Below are 23,729 nucleotides of genomic sequence, written 5' to 3' on the forward strand. Positions count from 1 at the left end.
TAAATGCAGGAATATCAACTCCGTTGTGAGTCGATACCTAAACATAGCTACCAGGGAGATAAAGAGCTGAAGGGAAGAACAGCAGGCAGGAGAAGAAGTGACTTTAAATAAACTGAAAAATAATTAATTGAATCATTAATCATTGTGCTGTAATGCTCAGTCTAGGATTATCAAACTTAGTCAGACTAGAAACATATTCAATAGGTGTTGTTAACCATGCCAGATAACAGTATCAAAATACTGTCTCCTGATGTTATTATGAACCTTGAGATGGAGACCATTGGAGACTCATATCAAGTCAATACAATTCCTAACGAGGTAAAACAATATTGAAAATAAGGACGAAATGAAACAAATAATATGAATAAAAGTGAACCATAAAAGAAATGTATGAATACATGTGATAAATGAATAATGTAACGAATGAGATAAATGAAATAGAATAATTAAATGAAAGTTTCTATCCAGATCTCAACTGAAGTTTGCTATGAAAGGTAATAAATACAGTAACATTTGAGGGCAGTGATGTATGTGACTAATAAATTGTAAATGAAGTAACAATCCCTGTCTAATAAATATTCCTGCAATGAGTCTTAGTGCACACTTCTTGTTTTTCTTTAGTGTGATGTGGCTGGTTTCAGACTACTGGACTCGATCCACATGTGATTGTCTTCTTAATCAATTAGTTATGAATCCATCCAAAATGATATTCCTTATACATTAGATTCCCATCTACCCTGTGTACATTTAAAATGATGAAACGGGATGAGACAAGCTAATAGGTTCATTTTGTTTATTTTTTATATCACACACGCAAGGACAACGCAGTTTCCACGTTTAAACGATTGAGATAAATTCACAGGTCAGGCAATCTAATGTGTATCAAGGATTGCTTAAGTAAGATCTGACGTAGAGCTTTCAGGAACGAAAATGTGCGGCGCTTCGATATCAACAGAGATGAAGCTTTCATCTAGCTCCTCCTCTCTGGATGTGAACTGTAGCTCCTTCTTTCTGGATGTGAACTGTAGCTCCTCCTCTCTGGATGTGAACTGTAGCTCCTTCTTTCTGGATGTGAACTGTAGCTCCTCCTCTCTGGATGTGAACTGTAGCTCCTCCTCTCTGGATGTGAACTGTAGCTCCTTCTTTCTGGATGTGAACTGTAGCTCCTCCTCTCTGGATGTGAACTGTAGCTCCTTCTTTCTGGATGTGAACTGTAGCTCCTCCTCTCTGGATGTGAACTGTAGCTCCTCCTCTCTGGATGTGAACTATAGCTCCTCCTCTCTGGATGTGAACTGTAGCTCCTCCTCTCTGGATCTGTAGCTCCTCCTCCCCCATTTGCTCTGCAGCGAGCACCACATGTGTAACGTGTGAAAGTGAAACTGTTACAGCAAAAGACATTTCACAGTGAGAAGAATCGCCATTTTTATTAAAGAAGAAAATACTGTGAGTATCACATTTATTCAGTAGATTCAATCGCCAGTTTTACTTAATTAACATCGCGTTTATTGTTGTGTGTTGTTTTTTGTATTAGCACCTATTGAACAGCAGCCGCTGTTTCACATTCAAAGTCCAGAAAAATGCTCGTGTGAGATGTGTTTGCCAAATGAAATCAAGCATTTAAAGTTTAAATATGCTCTTTCTCATTTAGGATTCAAATTGTGTATTTTGCCAGAATATTTAGCATTTATTTTTGTCTTGTCTAATTTAGATAAATTGACAGATTTCCAGATGTTTAAATTGCACTAAAATGTTTAACCCTTGCCTGTCTTCTTGAACTGTGATGTGAAATGTTGTTTTCGGTTTTAAAACAAGTTTAAAATGAGCTGAGGACCAAAACTGGGGGTTAGAGCGTTGGGCTTGTGATCAGAAGGTTGTTGGTTCAAATCCCAGTGTCAGCAGGTCATGACTGAAGTGCCCTTGAGCAAGGCACCTTACCCCTGATTGCTCTGCAGTAATGTGTCACTGTAAAAAAACTACTTGTAAGTCGCTTTGGATAAAAGCGTCTGCCAAATGAATAAATGTAAATATCTTGTCTGTGAACTTCCTCTGTGATGGCTCTATCAATTCTATGCATTTGTGTTAGGAGTAGGTGTTGTTAAATAAATATTGGATGCTTTGAAAGTCGTTGCTTATTTATTTTTTGTGACTATGTAGTGGATCAATTTTGCCAGATAATACTGATGCCGATGTGTTTTGTTTTCATAACGTCATGACTGAGTGGTCTTGACAAGAGTGCATTTGTAGTTCTATGAGCATTTGCACATCTGTACATCAAATGCACTTGACGGAAGTTAGTTATTGAAATATTGAGTATATTGACTGTATTACTGTAATTTATTCTGTATTTTGCCAGATTATGGTGATCCTGGGGTTGTGATGATGGGGCCCTTGAATATTGTTGCCCAGGGTACAGTGAAGTGTTAATCTGGCCCAGACACCCCCACCCCCCCAGACAGACGGTAGTCTGGGCTATTTATTTGGAAATGGCCCCGAAAAGAAAGCAGGAGTCAGGATCAGAGAAAAGAAAGAAGAAACTGCGAGATGATGCCTGTGAATCACTTGCAGGTAAGTCCATGTTTAATCAACTTAAATTCGGGAAATGTGGATGTGCTGCTTCTGATCGTAATGCGCCTCGAATTTGCTGACGTTCATGTTGGATTAGATTAGATTCAACTTTATTGTCATTACACATATACAAGTACAGTGTAACGAAATGTAGTTTAGGTCTAACCAGAAGTGCAATTAGCAAGTGCAGGATATACAGTTAGAATAAATGCAGAATACAATATTGAGAAAATATTATACAGTGGGCATGGATTATGAACATATTTACAGAAGGTATGTTCTATGAAAATATGACAGTAGGTATGTACTATGAACAATATATACAGATGACTATATACTATGAACATTAACACCATGAACATTAATGTACAGGTGGATATGAACAGATAATAATTTAGACTAAGCAATAGTGCAAGTGACTTAAGTGTGCATAGATTATTGACATTAGCTGTTAAAGTTGCAATGCAATAAGTGAGCCAATGCAGTTGTTGATGTAACAATGCAGTGGATGAGTTAAAGCAGTTATTGAAGTTACAGTGCAATAGATAAGTTAGTGCAGTTATGAAAGTGGTCCATTAGTGCAAATGAGCATTCAGTTAAATATTTCAGATGTGCAAGTGAGCAGTATAGAGTGCAAATGATGCTGTGCGTGTGTAAACAGTCCATTAGAGCAGATAACAAGTACTGGTGTGTACAGTTCAGTCATGAATGGCAGCCCTGTAGTGCAATGTAAACGATGTTATAGCAGCATTGGAGTTAAAGGTAAGAGATGTAGTGGAATCAGTGGGGGGCAGAGTTCAATATTGAAACAGCTCTCGGAAAAAAGCTGTTTCTTAGTCTGCTGGTTCTTGTCCAGAGGCCCCGGAAGCGCCTACCGGAAGGCAGGAGAGTAAACAGTCTATGAGCGGGGTGAGAGGAGTCCTTGAGAATGCTGCGAGCTCGACGCAGACAGCGTTTCTTCTGGATGTCCTCAATGGGAGAAAGTGTAGTCCCTGTGATGTGCTGGGCTGTTTTCACCACCCGCTGCAGTGCCTTGCGCTCAGCAACAGAACAGATCCCGTACCAGACTGTGACACAGTTGATTAGAAAGCTCTCTAACGTGCAGCGATAGAAGTTCACCAGGATAGTTGAAGACAGTTGGTTCTTCTTCAGTGTCCTCAGAAAGAAGAGACGCTTGTGAGCCTTCTTGACCAGGCATGAGGTGTTGGTGGTCCAGGACAGGTCCTCCGAAATATGAGTACCCATGAACTTAAAACTGGAAACACTTTCAACAGCCATCCCATTAATGTGGATGGGGTCGTGTGTGCCTCCTTTCGCCTTCCTGAAGTCCACGATGATCTCCTTTGTCTTGGAGGTGTTAAGGAGCAGCTTGTTGTCTGAGCACCATGTCTGAGCACCCTGTATGCAGTCTCATCATTGTTGCTGATGAGACCAATCACCATTGTATCGTCTGCAAACTTGATGAAGGAGTTAGATCCGTTCACAGGCCTGCAGTCGAGTGTGAAAAGGGAGTAGAGAAAGGGGCTCAGTACGCAGCCCTGTGGTACACCTGTGTTGAGGGTGGTGGTGGTGGAGCAGATGTAGCCTAACCTAACAAGCTGAGGCCTGTTCGTCAGGAAGTCCATAATCCAGTTGCAGGTAGGGTTGTTGATGCCTAGGTTTCCACGTTTGACGATTAGCTTGGAAGGGATGACGGTATTGAAAGCAGAGGTGAAGTCTACAAACAACATGAGTGCATAAGTGTCCTTATTGTCCAGATGTGTGAGCACGGAGTGCAGCGCCATGGACACTGCATCATCTGTGCTCCTATTGTTGCGATAGGCAAATTGGTATGGGTCCAGTGTGGGTGGTAGAGAGACCTTTAGGTGTGCCAGAACCAGCCGCTCAAAGCATTTCATAACAATGGGTGTGAGTGCTACAGGGCGGTAGTCGTTCAAGCACGTTAGGTTGTTTTGGAATGATCACAATGGAGGTGGATTTAAAACATGCTGGAACCACTGCTAAGGCGAGGGACAGGTTGAAGATGTCCGTGAAGACCCCAGCGAGCTGCTCGCACATGCCCTGAGTACACGACCAGTGATGCCATCTGGGCAAGCAGCCTTGCGCCCGTTGATCCGGCTTAGTGCAGTGTGAACATCAGTGGAGTTAAGGGTGATGATTGGGTGGTCAGCAGAGGGTGTGAGCTTGGTAGCGGTTTCCTTATTGTCTCTCTCAAAGTGAGAATAAAAGTCGTTAAGTTCGTTCAGAAAGACGGCATCGGTGGCTATGGGGCTGGAGTGGTTGGGTTTGTAATCACTGATGGCCTGGATGCCCTGCCACATGCGTCGAGGGTCAGAATTGGAAAAATGCTCCTCTAGCTTCAGTACGGGGTGATCTGCTTCTGGGTTGTGACACTATCAATGGTGGAATTGATGTAGTCCAATACAGAGGAGGTGTAACTGTCGATGTCCGTGTGAGAGCCACTGGTGGCCTGAGAAGCAAACAGACTCCAGTCTGTGTGTAGAAACCTTTCCTGGAGTGAAAAGTCTGCCCCCGCAAGCCACACCTTGATGGTCTTCACTGATGGCTTCACACGATTAATGAGAGGTGAGTACTTGGGGGTGAGGAACAAAGAAAGGTGATCAGATTGACCCAGGTGGGGGGTCGCAGCGTAAGCTTCAGCCATGTATGTGTAGACATGGTCCAAAGTTTTGTTTCCTCTTGTGTGGCAGGAAACATGCTGGTGAAATTTAGGGAGCACTGTCTTTAAGTTTGATTGATTAAAATCCGGTGTGTTGTAGCCCGCTAACTCAATAGCGTTGTCCGGTATCCCGCCGTGTAGCCATGTTTCCGTGAAGATTATACAACACAATACAATACAGTTTTATTTATATAGCATATTTAAAAACAACTTGCATTGACCAAAGTGCTTAACAAGGCCAAAAGATATAGAATACAAGCACATAAGCAACATAGTACATAAAAAGAAAAACATTTTCTGATAAACTAATGAAAAAAGGCGTTTTCAAAGAGGATTTAAAAAGTGACAGAGTTTGTGCTGATCTAATATAAAGCAGTAAGCTATTCCACAGCTTGGGTCCATAGGCTGAGAAAGCAAGGTCGCACCTATTTTTTAGTCGAGTTCTTGGGACGGAATTTGGGAATTTGAGTGCCCCGATCTCAGTGATCTTGACTGAGATACAGGGTGAAGCAATTCAGATAAGTACTGTGGAGTCTGATTTTGTAGTGACTTTAAACTGAACTTTAAAATCAATTCTAAATTTAACCGGTAACCAATGGAGCGAGATCAGAACTGGTGTGATGTGGTCAAATTTACGGTTCCCTTTGAGGAGGCGAGCAGCTGCATTTTGGACTAATTGTAGACGGGTGATGCATTTCTGTGAAGCACCAATGTATAGTGAATTACAGTAGTCCAATCTGGATGTTACGAATGCATGCATGGCAATCTCAAAGTGCTAAGCAGACAAGAATGGCTTAACCTTAGCTAAGAGACGGAGGTGAAAGAAACAGGATTTAACCACAGCACTAATTTGCTTATCCAATTTAGAGGTAAATTAAATGTGTTCAAATTAAAACGCTGAAGCTGTTTAAAAGATGAAATGTGCAGCTTAGCTGTGGATGACTGGTTTAAAGAAGTGTCTAACACAGTGTTTTTATTGCAGGAACAATGAGTCTCTACGGAGAGTTTAAAAGGTGAGATGAGTAAAATATTTTAATATACAAATTTGTCCTTTTTAACTGTAATTGCGAAACGTGTTACATGTGTTTGGTTTGTCTGATAGCTGTCAGAGTTTATACTTTAAACTACTTTGTGAAGATTCACTTCATGCAAACTAATTCATTACAAATTAATATTAGTTTGTGTGGGGAGGGGTTTCTTTGGTTTTCTTTATTGTTTGTATTATTAAATTCTCTTTAGATAAGCAGAGTTCATATCTCACTATAGCACTGAATTACAGTGATTAATCTTACTGTATCACTTGAAGAGGGATTTTAAAAGGTTGGACTACATACAGATTTAGTTTTCTTGCTTCAAACAGGGATGCACAAGATTTAGCCAAATTTATGCATAAAATATATAATATTTAATGTACGCAATATAGTTGTACTTAAACTATTATAGTTCAACATATTTGTATCTTGGCAGAAATAACTTTTAACTTTATTTTTTGAATATTTTTTGTTGATATATCCTATATTTATTCTAATATATTATACAAATTTATCACATTACTGATAAATTGCATAAACTCATTACAAAAATGTTGTTTTAGTTTGACTGGTGGAGAATCTCCTAAACCCAGCTGTGTGTCCATGAAGAGTGAAGCATCAATGGAACCTCCATATAACTTCAGTTCAGGAGACTGTGATGATCCAGATGTGAGGTGAGAACAGTCTGATGGTTTAGACGAGTAAATCACTTCATCAGTCTTTATTCTCTGATCTGAGTCTGTGCTGTTGATGTCACTGCAGATATTCACTGAACACTTTACTGACAGATACACACATTAATCCATGTGTTCACTGTATGAAACACATATTTTTAGATTAGATTAGATTCAACTTTATTTTAATTACACACATACAAGTACAGTGTAACGAAATGTAGTTTAGGTCTAACCAGAAGTGCAGTTAGCAAGTGTAGGATATACAGTTAGAATAAATACAGAATACAATATTGAGAAAATATAATACAGTGGGCATGGATTATAAAAATATTTTGCAGTAGGAATGTTCTATGAAAATATGACAGTAGGTATATACTATGAACAATATATACAGATGGCTATATACTATGAACATTAATGTACAGGTGGATATGAACAGATAATAATTTAGACTAAAATAGTGCAAGTGACTTAGGTATGCATAAATTATTGACATTGGCTATTAAAGTTGCAGTGCAATAGGTGAGTTAATGCAGTTGTTGAAGTTACAGTGCAGTGGATGAGTTAATGCAGTTATTAAAGTTACGGTGGAGTATACGAGTTAATGCAGTTAATAGGTTGCAGTCCAGAAGATGAGTTAAAGCAGTTTATAGGTTACAGAGCAGTAGATTAGTTAATGCAGTTATTGAAGTTACAGTGCAATAGACAAGTGAAAAATATTTCATTTATTGTTCAATTACAGAAACACAACAAATGTCTCATTCAAAGGGAAGCACATGGAGTCTGTTTTCCAGGTGAGTGTGTGTGTGTGTGTCTGTGTGTGTGTGTGTCTGTGTGTGTGTGTGTCTGTGTGTGTGTGTGTGTGTGTGTGTGTGTGTGTGTGTGTGTGTGTGTGTGTGTGTGTGAGTGTGTGTGTGAGTGTGTGTCTGTGTGTGTGTCTGTGTGTGTGTCTGTGTGTATTGGGGAGATCTAGGACTGTATGTTATTTTAGGTGGATTCGCTGGAACACCTCATCCACACAGACACTCCGATTAGAGAGCGAGACTGGACACAGTAGAACAGTTGACGTGGCTTTAATGAATGAATTACCACTCCAAATTACACACAGCACGATGTTTACTGTTTGAGCCTTTACATTGATCTGTACTGGTATATGCAATGAACAAATATAAATAATATATATAAGGAAGTGTGCTAACTTAATGAGCACATATTAGCTTGAACTTAACATCATATAAACATCGCTACAAAATAGCGTTAACTTAAATATGCGCCGAATATCGCCCCTTCATTTGCACATCAAAAGAACTAATATGCGATCATTAACGGATCGTAATAACCCACCAAGTAAGTCTTCTCCCCGACTTGAACCTCGGCCGACCGGACATGACCGTCTGCACTCTCTATCACCTTGACAATCCTCCCAATAGGCCACTGCGCTCTCGGAAGCTGGGGATCGACGATCATAGCGACTGTGCTCTGAACAAGGTCGTTGGTGGGCCGCCGCCACTTCTGCCGGACTTGTAGTGAAGGAAGGTAATGCCTAAGGAACTGAGCCCAGAAGTGGTCCACCATCATCTGACAGTGGCGCCAGCGTCTTCTTGTGAGGGTGTCAGGAGCGTAAGAGACTTGGGGTAAGGAGGCGTCCCGCCGTCCCATCAGCAGCAGGTTAGGCGTCACAGGATCCGGATCAGCTATGTCTGATGAAACATAGCCCAAGGGCATAGCATTGAGGATGCTTTCAACTTCGATCAATATGGTGAGGAGGACGTCTTCATGGAGGGATTGCGTGCCGATAACCACCTGGAGGGCTTTCTTGACGGACTGTATTTCACGTTCCCAAAACCCACCGAAGTGAGGCGCCGCTGGTGGGTTGTACTGGAACTTAATTTGATGGTTGGCAAGTCTCTCTTGTAGATCTGGGACCATAGCTGCGAACCCCTCTCTAAGCTCTCTCTCAGCCCCTCGAAAATTAGTCCCTTGGTCTGAGAGTATCTGAGCGGGGGTCCCTCTTCGTACTATGAACCTTCTCAATGCCAGGAGGAAAGTGTCTGTGTCGAGACCATCCAGCAGGTCTAGGTGGACACAGCGTGTCGTGAGACACTTGAAGATCACCCCCCATCGCTTCTCGTTCCGGCGTCCAACCTTGATGACATATGGACCGAAACAGTCCACTCCTGTAGAGTAGAATGGGGGCTTTAGGAGTCGCAGACTGGACGGAGGAAGGTCTGCCATCATGGGAACCGAAGGCTTTCCTCTCCATTTGGTGCACTCAGGGCAGGTTCTCTGATGTTTTTTCACAGCCTGTCTCCCAGGTATAATCCAATACCGCCGCCTGAGTTCTGACTCTGAAAAGGCCCGGGTGCAAAGACTCTGTCAGGGCCCGGGTGTAGCAGACGTGCGTCCGCATCTCTGATGAGGAGTCTTGTGGTAGCATGGCTGGGATCAAGTACGACCGGGTGGATGTCAGTAGGGCCGGATTCAATGCGCCTAAATCGACCTCCAACTCGGATAAGGCCAGACTCTAGGTCTATCTCTGGAGCGAGTGAACTTAAACTGCTGCTAGGGGAGACAGGCCTATCGGCCTTCAGGCACTTGACTTCTTCAGGAAAGCTCTCTGCTTGGCTGGACTTCAGCAGGTGAGCCTCGGCACGATGGAAATCAGGAGTAGGGGATGATGGGTCTGCGGCCGGCCCGTGAAGCAAATGGTGCGTAGCCTTAACCAGATCCACCCAGTTGTTGAACAGTGAAATGTCAGGCATTGGGTCTGGAGGGCATATTCGCGTGAGGCCGCAGAAGATGGTCTGCTTGAGCTCAGAGGGATCTGCTGAGTTGACAGAATCTGGAGCTGAAGGCCATCTGCGCGATGGAGAGCGGAGGAAGGCTGGACCTTGGATCCATCGGTTTGGGGCAGCCAGTTCGGCTAGGGTCTTACCCCTTGTTAAGTTGTCAGCCGGATTGTTTTCTGTATCCACATACTGCCAGATGTGTGAAGCAGTCAGGTCTTGGATCTCGGAGACCCTGGTCCCAACAAAGACCTTGAACCTGCAGGACTCAGATGTCAGCCAGGTCAGGACTGTAGTTGAGTCAGTCCAAAGATAAGTCTCAGTGATTTTTAGAGTGAGCTCTCGCTGGATGAGGGATGACAGTTGAGCTCCAGTCAGAGCTGCGCAGAGCTGTAAACGTGGAATTGACTGTTGGCGCTTAGGGGCTAATCTCGACCTAGCCATGACGAAGGACTACTTGAACTTGGTTGACCGTCGTGGCAAGACGTTCCGAGGAGTCACAGAAGACGTGAAGAGTGTACTCTGTAGCTTCAGTGGCAGCTTCCAATGGAGCGTATGTTCGGGGAATGCACACACTTGCCAGTTCAGGAAGCTCTCTCTCCTAGCTTGACCAAGCCTCAACGATCTCTGGAGGAAGGTTCGGGTCATCCCAGCTCCTCTTCTTTGCCCACAGCTTCTGAACGAGGATATTAGCTCTCGTTGTGTAGGGTATGATGATCCCCAGCGGGTCATATTGCCGGGCTAGCACCTTGTAGACATGGCGCATGGTGATCGTTTGACTCTCGGGAGGCTTGACTCGGAAGCCATGTCGGTCAGTTGGACAATACCACCGTAAGCCCAGTGCTGGCTCTTGTGGGTCGGGGCTTTTCTCTGCCAGCCATTGCTCTGCACTCTCGGCGCGGGCAGTAGAGGGTAGATGGGCGACGACAGCTTGGACGTTGCTTGCCCATTGCCGAATCTCAAACCCGCCTAAAGCGAGAACCTGCCTCAACTTGTCGATAAGAAGCTTTGCCGACCTAGGTGTTGAGAGGCTCTGCAGGCAGTTGTCCACGTAAAAACACTGCTCAATGGACTGCAGGATGTCCTCATTGCCTTCCACATGGTCCCTAGCGTGTTTTTGCGAATGTGGTGCAGCAGAGCTGCTAGTTGTCCCAAATGGCAGGACGCACCACTGGTAGACCTCAGGTTGCTGCTCCTGTTTGAGGCTCCTCCAGACGAATCTCTATAGAGGCTGGTCATCAGGCAGGAGACGAACCTGGTGGAACATTGCTCGGATATCCCCAATTATGGCCACTGCATACTGACGAAAGCGCAGGAGGACACCGATGAGAGATGGACCGATGGTGGGACCTGCTAGGAGCTGTTCATTAAGTCCAAGCCCGTTGTAGGTGAAGGAGCAGTCCCATACAAGACGGTGCTTGCCGTTATGGTGAACGAGGTGATGGGGTATGAACCACTACTCATTGGATGCCTTTGCCTCGTCGTCACTGAGCTTGACAACACAGCCTCCGTTGATGAGCTTTTGGATCTCGGCCTCGTACTGTTTAGCTAGAGCTGGATCTCTTCGTAATCACCTTTCTGTGCCACGAAGAAGGGGCATAACTGCTTCAGGTGTGGCTTTGAGTGGTGGTGCACCTTTGACACGGAGAGTGGGGTGGCGTAGCGCCGTATGTCACCCACCTTGACTCTTTCGGTGTGTGTCTCAAGGGTGTTTATGGCTTCTTGGTCCAGACGGGAGCGGACTGCCAGCTTCTCGTTTCTGAACGGAAGGATGTCCAGTTGCCATAGACGTTCGACATGTTGGTAGAGTTCATCTGGTGCTGGTGTGAGGGAGGTAAAGTAGCAGGAAGCAGCAGTAGAAACCGTACTGTCTGGACCTTGAAGTGCCCAGCCGAGGCTTGTGTGATTGCCTTTAGAACCAATTCTCACTGGCTGTTTAGCTGTGATCAAGTGTGTGCAATCTGCGCCAATTAGTAGCAATGGTTGCACTTCACTGAAGTCTGAGAGTGGGAGGCCCTGTAGATGCCCATAAAGTCTCTGTAAGGAAGGCATAGGGTAGGATTGCTCGGCTAGAGCTAGTTGGCCGGCTGTATAGGCATCTTTTATGAGGTGGCGCTCTCTCGGGTGTGCTTGAGAAGCTACATAGAAAGAGACAGACTCACCAGCAAGATGGGCGACATCTTGACGGATAGTACGTAGAGTGAGGGTCTCTGCTTCACCTTTGAGGCCTAGATGTTGGCCAGCAGCTGGTAGTAGTATTGTTCGTTCAGCCCCATCGTCCAGAATGGCATAGGTCTTCAGTGACTTGCGGCCGTGACTTATTATAATGGGCACCACCTTGAGATACACCTTTCTTCCTTGCTTGGAGTTGCTGACTGTGACTTGATCACGTGGAGTGATGAGGTAGACACTTGAGTCTGACTTTGCAACGTTGTGTAAAACGCTCAGATGAATCTCTTGACACTCGCTGCATGGTTTCTTTAAGGTGCAGGCTTCGGGTTGGTGGCTGGTCCGACCACAGTTACGACAGCGCTTACCACGTTCAAGCCATTTCCTGACGTCATTTGCTGAACGCTGTACAATTTCTGTGCACTGTGACAGATAGTGCTCTGTGCTCTTACAGAAGAGACATAACTTCTTGTACTTGGGATTATAGCGGGCTGCCTCCGCAGGATGACTGTCATCAGCTTTAGGTTTGTCAGAGCCATGATAAACGGACACAGACTGCCCTCGGGGCTTGGAAGCCGGAGCATGTCTGTCTCTCCTCGAGATATGGGGCTCATTAGGACGGTGGCATTGTGCCATTTTTGCAGATAGTCTTTGAGCTTCCGCCTTAACTTTGAGCCAATTAGCGAGGTCTCTAAGGCTGTAGGGGTTGAGTCGACTCGTGTTGAGACGGCCTTGTGTTTGAAGATGTTCTACAAAACTGTCTCTCATGTGCTTGGGCAGCTTGCTACGCAGTTTGTCGACATGACCGGTTGACATTATTTCCATCCCACTGGGTCCCTCTAATGAAGTGAGCATTCCTACCAGTAGGTCGACACTGAGAGCAAAACTCTGGAAGCCTTTGGTGTCTCCGGATTTAACATCAGGAGCATTTAAGATTGCAGCAATCTCACTTTGTGCGAGCTGATGTGGTTTTCCATACTGGCGCTGTAATGCTTCCATTGCAGCCATGTAGGGTTGGGAATAATGTCTGCAGGACTGAGCGATTAGCTTAGCTTTATCCAGGACTAGGTGCTCCATAAGTACACGGTACTTGTAGTACTCTGAGAGCTCTGTGTGAGGGCCAAGCAGGTGGTCGAGTGCCATCTTGAGGTCGGTGAATTCTCTCTCACTGTCATGGACCAGCTTTGACAGTTCAGGTACCGGAACAGGCTGCTTCAGCGGCTGGAAACTGTATGGAGACTGCGGAATGGTGTTCTGTGGTGGGAGAGTGTTGTATGCCTGGAGAGACAGACTTGGCATCATGGGCACTGTCTGGTAGACAGGCTGCACTGCAAAGGGAGGCTGAGGCTGTAGAACAGGTTGTAATGGCGGATCTGGCTGGTAGCTTTGGTGTGCAGTGATAGCTGATGGAGTTGCGTGTTGACGCCCCAGGTGCGGTGCTGGTGTAGCCAGGGGTTGGCATGTTGGCGTTATCACAGTTGGAGAGGGCTGGTATACTGGATAGGCTGGAGCTGTAGAACTGGGCAGGTATTGGACTGGCATAGGTGTAGCTGGGTCCCTATGCTGGACGTTTATAGATGTAGTCATGGGATGCATTATTGGATAGGCTGGTTGGTACAGTGTAGATGCTGTTGGCTGGACTGCTGCAAACTGTGAGATAGATGTTAATGTTGCTGGAAGGGACTGGGTTAGAATGTCCTCTTTGCCATAGCTGTGACTGGGGCTAGTGGTTATAGCTTGGGACAGTAATACTGGGCTTGTGGTGCTGGCAGTAAATGCAGCTGGCCGCATGCTGACTGCTGGTGTGCTTACCCAGGTTGTAATATCTGGCACTAAGCTTGGGTTCGCCTCTACTAATTGCGGTGAGGCTGGAGAACCTGGCTCACTGAGGCAGTAGTCTGTGAAGGTGTGGCTTTGCCAGCTGCACTCACTTAGGGCAGCAGATGGCGGCCTTCCACACACCGTTGGTAAGCTTGGATATGCGCTAACTTGTGGTGCTGTGGTCCACTGGCGCACCTTATCGACTGCTGCTGCTGGGAAATGACAGGGCGGGGGCTCGAGTGCCGAGAGTAGCTGGCCACCTGGAGTAGCAGACCCAGTCTGCAGGCTAAGTGACTGCAACTGCTGTGCACTGGCACTTAAGTTGTCATCCTGATGAGGAGCAGTATAAGGCATGAGGGACTGAGGAAGGCTGACCTGATAGCCCTGAAGGTAAGCTGGTAACTGCCGTGGGCGTCCTCTTGCTTCACTTGTAATAATTGATGCTCGCATTGTGCCCATTTTGCTGATATGGGTGAAGTAATTTGGCTCGAAGGACCAATATTCGGGAGATCTAGGACTGTATGTTATTTTAGGTGGATTCGCTGGAACACCTCATCCACACAGACACTCCGATTAGAGAGCGAGACCGGACACAGTAGAACAGCTGACGTAGCTTTAATGAATGAATTACCACTCCAAATTACACACAGCACGATGTTTACTGTTTGAGCCTTTACATTGATCTGTAATGAACAAACATAAATAATATATATAAGGAAGTGTGCTAACTTAATGAGCACATTTTAGCTTGAACTTAACATCATATAAACATCGCTACAAAATAGCGTTAACTTAAATATGTGCCGAATATCGCCCCTTCATTTGCACATCAAAAGAACTAATATGCGATCATTAACAGATCGTTATAACCCACCTTTATCACAAACGCAAACAGGCATCAATGTGAAAATAAACTAAGCATCCGCGAAAGGCAAAACATAATGTTTCCAAGGACCCCTTAGCTGCCCAGCGAGGTGCCTGATGTAAAAACACTAAATTCAGCACTGCATCATTCCTTCACAATAAAATAAAACAGTAATAGGGAATTTACAACAGTGTGTGTGTCTGTGCCTGTTTTTCTTTTTTTTACCCCCAAATATGTTTATAAACCCAAAATCACAGCTGTATGTTTAAGGGGCGTTTCATGAGATTCTTTTACTGTCAGTCGTACTGCAGCTTTACACAGATTACTGTTATTATTACTGATGATTCTGAAACATGTTTAGCTGTTTAGTTTCAAACTGATTCATTGTAGTAAGAAGTCACGATCATATTGATTTTATCTCAGTGTGTTATCAATGCTGATGTGTATTTGATGCTTTGAGAATCATTTGAAGGCAAAATATGAATTAAAGAAAATATGATTTTGTTTCTGTAGTTTTGATGTGTGTTTATAGTGTTTAAATGTGTTACAGGTTTCATGAAATGAGGTTCAAGCAATTTAGAATAAAACTGTGTTCACTAAAATGAGCATTAAAACCTTTTTCTTTCCTCATAAGAAAACAAAATCATGTGTGTTTGAACAATTTTTTCAGGAGCTTGAGCACAAACTCATCTCTCTGATGAAGAAAGAGCTGAAGATCTTCAAGAGTCTACTGAGTCCAGATTACCCATCATGCTCTGAGAGAGAAGAGGAGGATGATGAAGATCAGATCAGAGTCAGAGAGATGTTTCTGAAGATCACACTGAATGTCCTGAGGAAGATGAAGCAGACAGACCTCGCTAACAAACTACAGACCAGTAAGAGCTCTCAGTCATGTGACTATGACATCACTTTACCTTCAGACGAACAGACACAGTGTCTGTATTTACTGATGATTATTAGTGAAAATACATTTACAGTTAATAAATCAACACAATAGAACCATGAAGCTTTTTGTGTTCATCTAATGTCATGATCAGCAAAATCTTAAAACACTCTTAAGGTCAAATATAAATATTTTTTCTAATCGTATACATGTATTTTTATTTTTATTTGCCTTTGTTTATCAGAACTCGCCCCTTTATACATGAAGAAACACAAATCCAGACTAAAAGAGAAATTTCAGAGAATGAATGAAGGAATCTCAAGTCAAGGAAGCTCAACACTTGTGAATGAGATCTACACAGAGCTGTACATCACAGAGGGAGGGAGTGAAGACATCAATAATGAACATGAGGTGAGACAGATTGAGACGGCATCCAGAAGATCAGAGACACAAGAAACACAAATCAAATGTAATGACATCTTTAAAGTCTCACCTGAACTAAACAAACCCATCAGAAGTGTGCTGACTAAAGGAGTCGCTGGAATTGGAAAAACAGTCTCTGTGCAGAAGTTCATTCTGGATTGGGCTGAAGAAAAAACAAATCAAGATCTTCACTTCATATTTCCACTTCCTTTCAGAGAACTGAATCTGATCAAACAGACCAATATCAGTCTGATGGATCTTCTTCATCAGTTCTTCACAGATACAACAGAACGGAGATTGACAGACTTTGATGATTATAAAGTTGTGTTTATCTTTGATGGTCTGGATGAGTGTCGTCTTCCTCTAGATTTCTCAGAGAATCCGAGTTTGTTTGATGTCAGAGAATCAGCGTCAGTGGATGTGCTGCTGACAAACCTCATCAAGGGGAATCTGCTTCCTTCTGCTCTGATCTGGATCACCTCTCGACCAGCAGCAGCCAATCAGATTCCTCCTGAGTGTGTTGATCTGATCACAGATGTACGAGGATTCAATGACCCTCAGAAGGACGAGTATTTCAGGAAGAGAATCAATGATGAGAGTCTGGCCAACAGAATCATCACACACATGAAATCATCCAGAAGTCTGTACATCATGTGTCACATCCCAGTCTTCTGCTGGATTTCAGCCACTGTTCTCCAGAGAATGTTGAGTGAAGCAGAGAGTCCAGCACAGATCCCCAAGACTCTCACTCACATGTTCACACACTTCCTGATGTTTCAGATCAAACTGAAGAGTCAGAAGTATGATGGGAAATGTGAGGTAGATCTTCAGCAGGCTAGAAAGAGTCTTGAGTCTCTGGGAAAACTGGCTTTTCAACAGCTGGAGAAAGGGAACCTGATCTTCTATGAGGAGGATCTGAGAGAGTGTGACATTGATGTCAGAGAAGCGTCAGTGTACTCAGGAGTTTGTACTCAGATCTTCAGAGAGGAGTTTGGACTGAACCTGGGGAAGGTGTTCAGCTTTGTGCATCTGAGCGTTCAGGAGTTTCTCGCTGCTTTATTCAAGTTTCTGTCATTTCTTCAGAAAACATCAGAAAACTTCAGCAGATTGAGATCAAACATGAGTGATTTATTGAAGAGTGAAGTGGACAAGGCCTTACAGAGTGAGAACGGACACCTGGATCTTTACCTCAGATTTCTTCTGGGTCTCTCACTGGAGTCCAGTCAGACAATCTTACGAGATCTGATGACACAGACAGGAAGAAGCTCTGACAGTAAACAGGAAATAGTCGAGTACATTAAGATGAAGATCAGAGAGAATCTCTCTCCAGAGAAATCCATCAATCTGTTTCACTGTCTGAATGAACTCAATGATCATTCTCTAGTGCAGGAAGTGCAAACATATGTGAACAGAAGAGATGAGTCTAGTCTTACTGGAGTCCATCTCTCTCCTGCTCAGTGGTCGGCTCTGGTGTTTGTGTTACTGAACTCAGAAGAGAAGCTGGATGAGTTTAATCTGAGGAAATATGATCCATCAGATGAAGGTCTTCTGATGCTTCTGCCAGTGATCAAAGCATCCAGAACAGCTCAGTGAGTCATTTAACTGCAGTTTCACCTGAACATCTAACAGTCCACATTACTGTAGTTAATGTCCTACAGAGACACAATAAAACATGATGGAATTGTTCACTGCATCTATAGAGTGAGAGCTGCTCTCTTGTGGCTTTTTTCTGATTTTCATTCATTTGTTTTTTATTTAAAATCGTCTGTCAGGGTTCAGTTCTTGCAGTGATTCTCTATCAGGTGCAGATGTTGCTTCAGCTCTTGTGCAGATGATTCTCATTGTTCAAACATTATCTCTTCATGTGTTTATATCTTCACTGTTATCTTGTTATTTCTCTTTCAGTCTGAATCGCTGTAATCTGACAGAGAAAAGTTGTTCATCACTGGCGTCAGTTCTCAGATCAAACTCCTCAAGTCTGACAGAACTGAACCTGAGTCTCAATAATCTGAAGGATTCAGGAGTGAAGCTGCTCTCTGATGGACTGAAGAATACAAACTGTAAACTGAAGACATTAAAGTAAGAAAATCCTTAAAGCAATAAAGTTAAACATGTGTATGTATTATGTAAATGAAGGTCTTCATAAGTTTATCAGAATCATCTTTATATGTAAGAGACTCAACAGTGACTGTCAGTCATTGACTCTCTGTTGATTCAGATTCATACAGAATTATCACCAAACTGAGATCATTTTAATAACTAACTTCAATATATTAAACTATTCATGATATTATTGTGATTTACAATCATTTAATTTATTACTTTTATCTTGTAAAAAGGGACATAATTTGATACATTGATGAATAATAATTGAATACTATATTTAATAAAGTATAATTAACTATATTAAATAATTGTACTATTAATTATTGTCTAAATGTTATTGTCATTATTTCATTTACTTTCTTCTCTCTTCAGTCTGTCTCTCTGCAGTATTGGATCTGAAGGTTGTGTTGCTCTGACTTCAGCTCTGAGATCAAACCCCTCACATCTGACACAACTGGATCTGAGTGATAATAATCCAGAAGATTCAGGAGTGAAGCTGCTCTCTGATCTACTGAAGGATCCTCAGTGTAAACTACAGACACTACTGTGAGTTACTGATCAAATTATCATTTAGTTTAATTCAACTGACTATCGAGTATTTTTGCTGTTTCACTCTTGTTCTTGTGTAAATTTCATGTAGTCACTTTACTTGTATTATGTTTTCTCTTGGATAAACTCATTCTTCTTGTATTAATCTCATGTGTAAGTCTCTCTGGATAAAAACATTTCCCCAATTAATAAATGTAATTGTATTATACAGAAGTTTTCTCTCCATTTACATGAAGTTAACATGACATACTGTTCTTGTGTTTCTGGACACACACATCATGTTTTACTGAAGTTCACTGTCACTCATAAAAGTTTTCAAGCTTTCATTGAAATGAGATCAACTTGTTTTGATTTTAAGTTTATTACTAAAGTTTTAACACACTATCATGTTGTTATTTCTCTTTCAGTCTGAGTGGCTGTAATCTGACAGAGAAAAGTTGTTCATCACTGGCGTCAGTTCTCAGATCAAACTCCTCAAGTCTGACAGAACTGAACCTGAGACTCAATAAACTGAAGGATTCAGGAGTGAAGCTGCTCTCTGATGGACTGAAGAATACAAACTGTAAACTGAAGACATTAAAGTAAGAAAATCCTTAAAGCAATAAAGTTAAACATGTGTATGTATTATGTAAATGAAGGTCTTCATAAGTTTATCAGAATCATCTTTATATGTAAGAGACTCAACAGTGACTGTCAGTCAATGACTCTCTGTTGATTCAGATTCATACAGAATTATCACCAAACTGAGATCATTTTAATAACTAACTTCAATATATTAAACTATTCATGATATTAACATAAACTGACAGTGATTTACAATCATTTAATTTATTACTTGTATCTTGTAAAAAGGGACATCATTTGATACATTCATGAATAATAATTGAATAATATATTTAATAAAGTATAATTAACTTTATTAAATAATTGTACTATTAATTATTGTCTAAATGTTATTGTCATTTCATTTATTTTCTTCTCTCTCTATTTTCTAGCAATACTTGTGGATAAAATAATTGTGAAATGTCTTAAGATAATGAATGTGAGGAGTGTATTTTAATATCTGATCTCTCTGATGTTTTACAGTATTGAGTGTTGAAGGTATCAATCGTCTTCACACCGTGATGTTGCTTCAAGGCCAATAAGCAGATCACAGCAGGCATCAAAGTTTGTTTTGTTCTTGGACCGGCAAATCTGTGCTGTGAAATCATGTCTGTTCGCTGTACTTTTAATATTTAATATTGCTTTCTGTCGCCAGGAACTTCACCCAAACCACATGAGCTTGTTTCAAATATAATAAGTTTATACATTTTATAAAGCTGTATAACAAAACATGTATTTTACTAACGTTAACCATTGTAAACAAGGTTCTCCTTGTTCAACTATAGTATTGTTTTGTTTTTGGTTGCTTTTCTAACCAAAGTTATATTTAGTATTGTTGTCATGATTCTGCCTTCTCTTGTCTTGATTTTCTGGTCTAGGGGCAGAATCGTGACAGACTCACGTGTTTTATTTGGAGAGAAACATATTATAGTCAATCAGGACATAATATGTGTTCTCTCCAGTCTCGTCATTTGGCCCCGCCCCTCTCGTTCCTAGTATTGCTTTCCTCCTGTGTCTCATTACCCACACATGCCCATCATTATCTCCTTTGTTAGTCTCCCTATTTAATGCCCTCTTGTCTATTGTCTTGTGCTCGTTCGTTGTACATGTTTCCTGCCCTGTATGGAGTGTTACAAGGTCATGTAGGTTTATTTCCAAGGTCCTTGTTTGGTTATTTTTGCCCCCTTGAGGGAAGTGTTTGTTTTCAGTTTGTGTATCAAGTTTGGTTAGAGAAAAACACCAATGCAGAAAATACAAACTTTTCATCTTTACAGTTTCAACAATTTCAGTGACTTCATACAAAGTCATATTTCTTCTCTTCCTCCTGTTGGGGCCTTTGGGTCCTGTTGTAAAAATATATTTTACAGTCAAACTTACTGTAATATATATCTGTGTAAATATTATATATTGTAATAGAAAATTTCTGTAATGTTTTCATTTACTGTAACTCTCACCTTGTATGATGGAAAACACAATGAAACACAGCATTTTATTCTAATAATGCATTTATTAAAATTCAATATTAACATCAAAAACTAAAAGTGTGTTCTCTGTTGATTTTATAACAAATTCAGCTAAAGATACACAAAGAAATAAATGAAAATACATGTTTTTCATTAAGTTCTTTACAGTTTTTTTACAGACGCTTGGACACATTTCTCAATACTTAGGTCACTTTTGCGAAACTCTTCACACAGTTCTCCTAACCAACTTTCAACTCTGCAAAGCAGTTCATTTCACATTCAAAATGCTCTACAACTACTAAAACACTTTATTCAGGTCTCAAATCAATTCATTCTTCCAGAACAGTAGCAAAGGTCGACGGCCGACAAACACACTTTGTCACCCAGAAAACAATGACCTAAAAAACACTAACAACATGCAGCAATATACTATATTTTCTTGTGTAAAACAAGGACACATCTCTGTTTATAATTCACTGCAATATATGTTACTGAAATGAATCAGACATGATGGAGAATTCCTCAATATTTTATGTTGTTTATTTATTTTTATTTTGGAGTAATTCCAAAATACAAGAATTTGTATACTCACCATCCACTGATACTGATACAATAGTACAGTAATGCTAATCTAATCGGTCTTCACCATTTGGCCACAGGTTCTCATCCACATCACATCTTCTGTCATCTAGCACAATACACCTAGGAAAGAATCTTCTGGCATGCCTGATCCATCCCTGGCCATCTTCTTCCTCTTTCAGCCACTTCTCTATTTCTGGCTGGGTCCATGTTTATGTGGTGATGCGATCGCATGATCTACCCATGTTTGAGGAAATGGTACGGTCCAGGGGCATAAAGGTAGATAGGACTGGCATGCCACACAGGTGTGTCCTATAGGGCTTCGGGAAGTACCGTTATTTCCGGTGGGTAAGATCTACCAGTGGCAGTTCAAGTGTAATTGTCGAACAGGGTAAATGGAGATGCATTTACATTTCAGTGTGGTTGAGGAGTACTGCGGGCATTTGTGAATGGCTGTGTATTTTCGTGAGCCATAAATCCGCGTCAAGTGTGTGGTGGTGCATTACGGGTCATTAGCTGCATGTGTGTTACTCAATTTTCACGTATGAGGTTGTGGGAATGTATTTTCCCTCTAAATTCATTCGCTTGTTATATTTCTGCAGTGACGGGTGTTGGAGGTGTTGCAGCAGGCTGATGCCGGCGCTATTTGGGGTTGTGATTCTCCCTTATGGAGTAGCGCTATCGCACCTGCATGTATAATGACCGCTTGAACTGGAGTGTTTCCGAAATAGACAAGTGTCACTACCGCTCGCACTGATTCACCCAACTTACCGTTCTTTGCCATCTTACGGTGTAGCGGATACATGAAGTTGATTGTTCCGGACCGAAATGGACAGTTCGTAGAGACGTGTTTATTCACGTGATTTCCCTTTCGCTCTTTCTCTTGTTGGCGTGCCTGTGTCTTTGTCCCGGATTGGTGCAGAGGACTATTCCCATTTAGCTGGCATATATCTAGTGCATAATCGCCATTTTGTGTCTGTCGACGTGCTTCGGTGACGCGTTTTGCGTGTCTATAGGCACGACATCGAACTCTCTCTCTCGGAGGACTAGGAGAGGGGTGATTACCGGACTAGAGGATGATACGCGAGTAATTCGTATCAAAGTTATTTGGGGTTAATTCGTTTTGCTTAGTGATTGTTTAATTTGTTTTGTTTAAATTGATTTTGTTTCAATTCGTTCTGTTTAAAGTGATTTTGTTATGTGTTTTGGTTTGTATGGAGTTTATTAATTTTCTTTTCGTTCCAGATGTAGTGGGTTCAGTGGATGACATCACGGCAAAGTGCGTCCTACGCAGGTTCCGCTTGAGACCGGATGTAAGTGCAGACGGGGGGGCGTGGTTAGGAGCGCACACATGGCTGTCTAGCGCGACACTCGCGAGAAGCTCTTCACTGAGTTTGGCATTTTTCTTTTTGTTTAAGTTCGTTTTTTGTTATGTGTGTTTGATACTCGTTTGCTCGTTTACTGCCGGTCTGTAAGGACGATGATCGTGCCGTAGCAAATTCCGCAGACCAGCTGCGGCGACTCCGTGATCTGGCAGGTGACTAAAATCTCGTATCAATTCTTCGTAATTCTCCTCAATCCACGAGGTTTCCCATAACGGGTAAAGCATATTGTTCTGCAGTTTCTGCTTGGTGACATGGCATCTCTTGAAAGGAAGAATTGTAAAGGTAGCTCTTGGATGGAAGAACTGTAAAGGTAATTGGTTTTATTATAAATATATATTTATGATTGGAATGAGTGTATTGTTACAGTGTTAGGTTTTAATTGTGTACTGTGTTTTAACAGTGTCATCTGAGTTTGTTTTGTTGACCACTGTTTTTCCCATTACTTGAATGTTGTGAAATTTCGTTTTCTAGTGTTTGAACTTTGTTAATTGTGTCTTGAAGTATTTGTTTGGGTCATTGGTTATACTTTGTTTTCCTTTTGTTTGTTTTGTTCGTTGGCTGTAGCCGCCATTTCTAGGTTAATGGTCCCCTTGGCCACTAAAGGGTGGTGTATTGCAGTGAAGACACAAAGTGGATGTATTGGTGCTGTTGATATTACATGTGTGCTGTGATTTGATTTCTTGGCTTGTACTAATCATGACCAAGGGGTTGTTTTAGATCTGCCTCAGAACCTTGTCCGTTCGACGCGATGTGCTGGCTACAGCCTATCTGTTAAGTGTCTTGATCTTGTGTTACATGTTTGGCTAAATAAACTAATTGAAGCCGTGTACCAACACACACACTGAAGTGTTCATTCCTTTGCAACTTGAGCGGGCTTATTGCCTTGATGGGTAATTAGGGTGAATGTGGACCTTATCACATTAAGATACTGAAAGTCTTAACTGTAGTCAACTAGGGACTTTCACCCGGATATACTAGTACTCAGAGAAAATCTAAACCCCAGGTTCGGTCTTTCCAGAGAGGACTGAGACAGTTCTGCCAAATAGAACAAATGTTTATTTTATTAAAGTATAATTCCTATGACAGTCATTAAAACGTACCTTCAAATTCAGTTACAACACAGAAATAAAGAAAAACAAACATG

General features: G+C 42.1%; 1 protein-coding gene across 1 annotated transcript; it reads left to right on the forward strand.

The window, feature by feature from the left end:
* The first annotated feature begins 1,337 nt into the window (after positions 1–1,337).
* LOC306891717 (NLR family CARD domain-containing protein 3-like) lies at positions 1,338–20,688 on the forward strand. Its single transcript, XM_079452205.1, has 11 exons — positions 1,338–1,443; positions 2,354–2,565; positions 6,228–6,258; positions 6,840–6,950; positions 7,696–7,747; positions 15,265–15,469; positions 15,722–17,489; positions 17,806–17,979; positions 18,379–18,552; positions 18,963–19,136; positions 19,642–20,688. Exons 2-11 carry the CDS (start codon positions 2,484–2,486, stop codon positions 19,652–19,654), a joined length of 2,784 nt encoding a protein of 927 aa, XP_079308331.1. The 5' UTR covers positions 1,338–1,443; positions 2,354–2,483; the 3' UTR covers positions 19,655–20,688.
* The last annotated feature ends 3,041 nt before the right edge of the window (positions 20,689–23,729 follow it).

This window comes from Barbatula barbatula (assembly GCF_947034865.1).
Source record: "Barbatula barbatula genome assembly, chromosome: 3".
Classification (NCBI taxonomy): domain Eukaryota; kingdom Metazoa; phylum Chordata; class Actinopteri; order Cypriniformes; family Nemacheilidae; genus Barbatula; species Barbatula barbatula.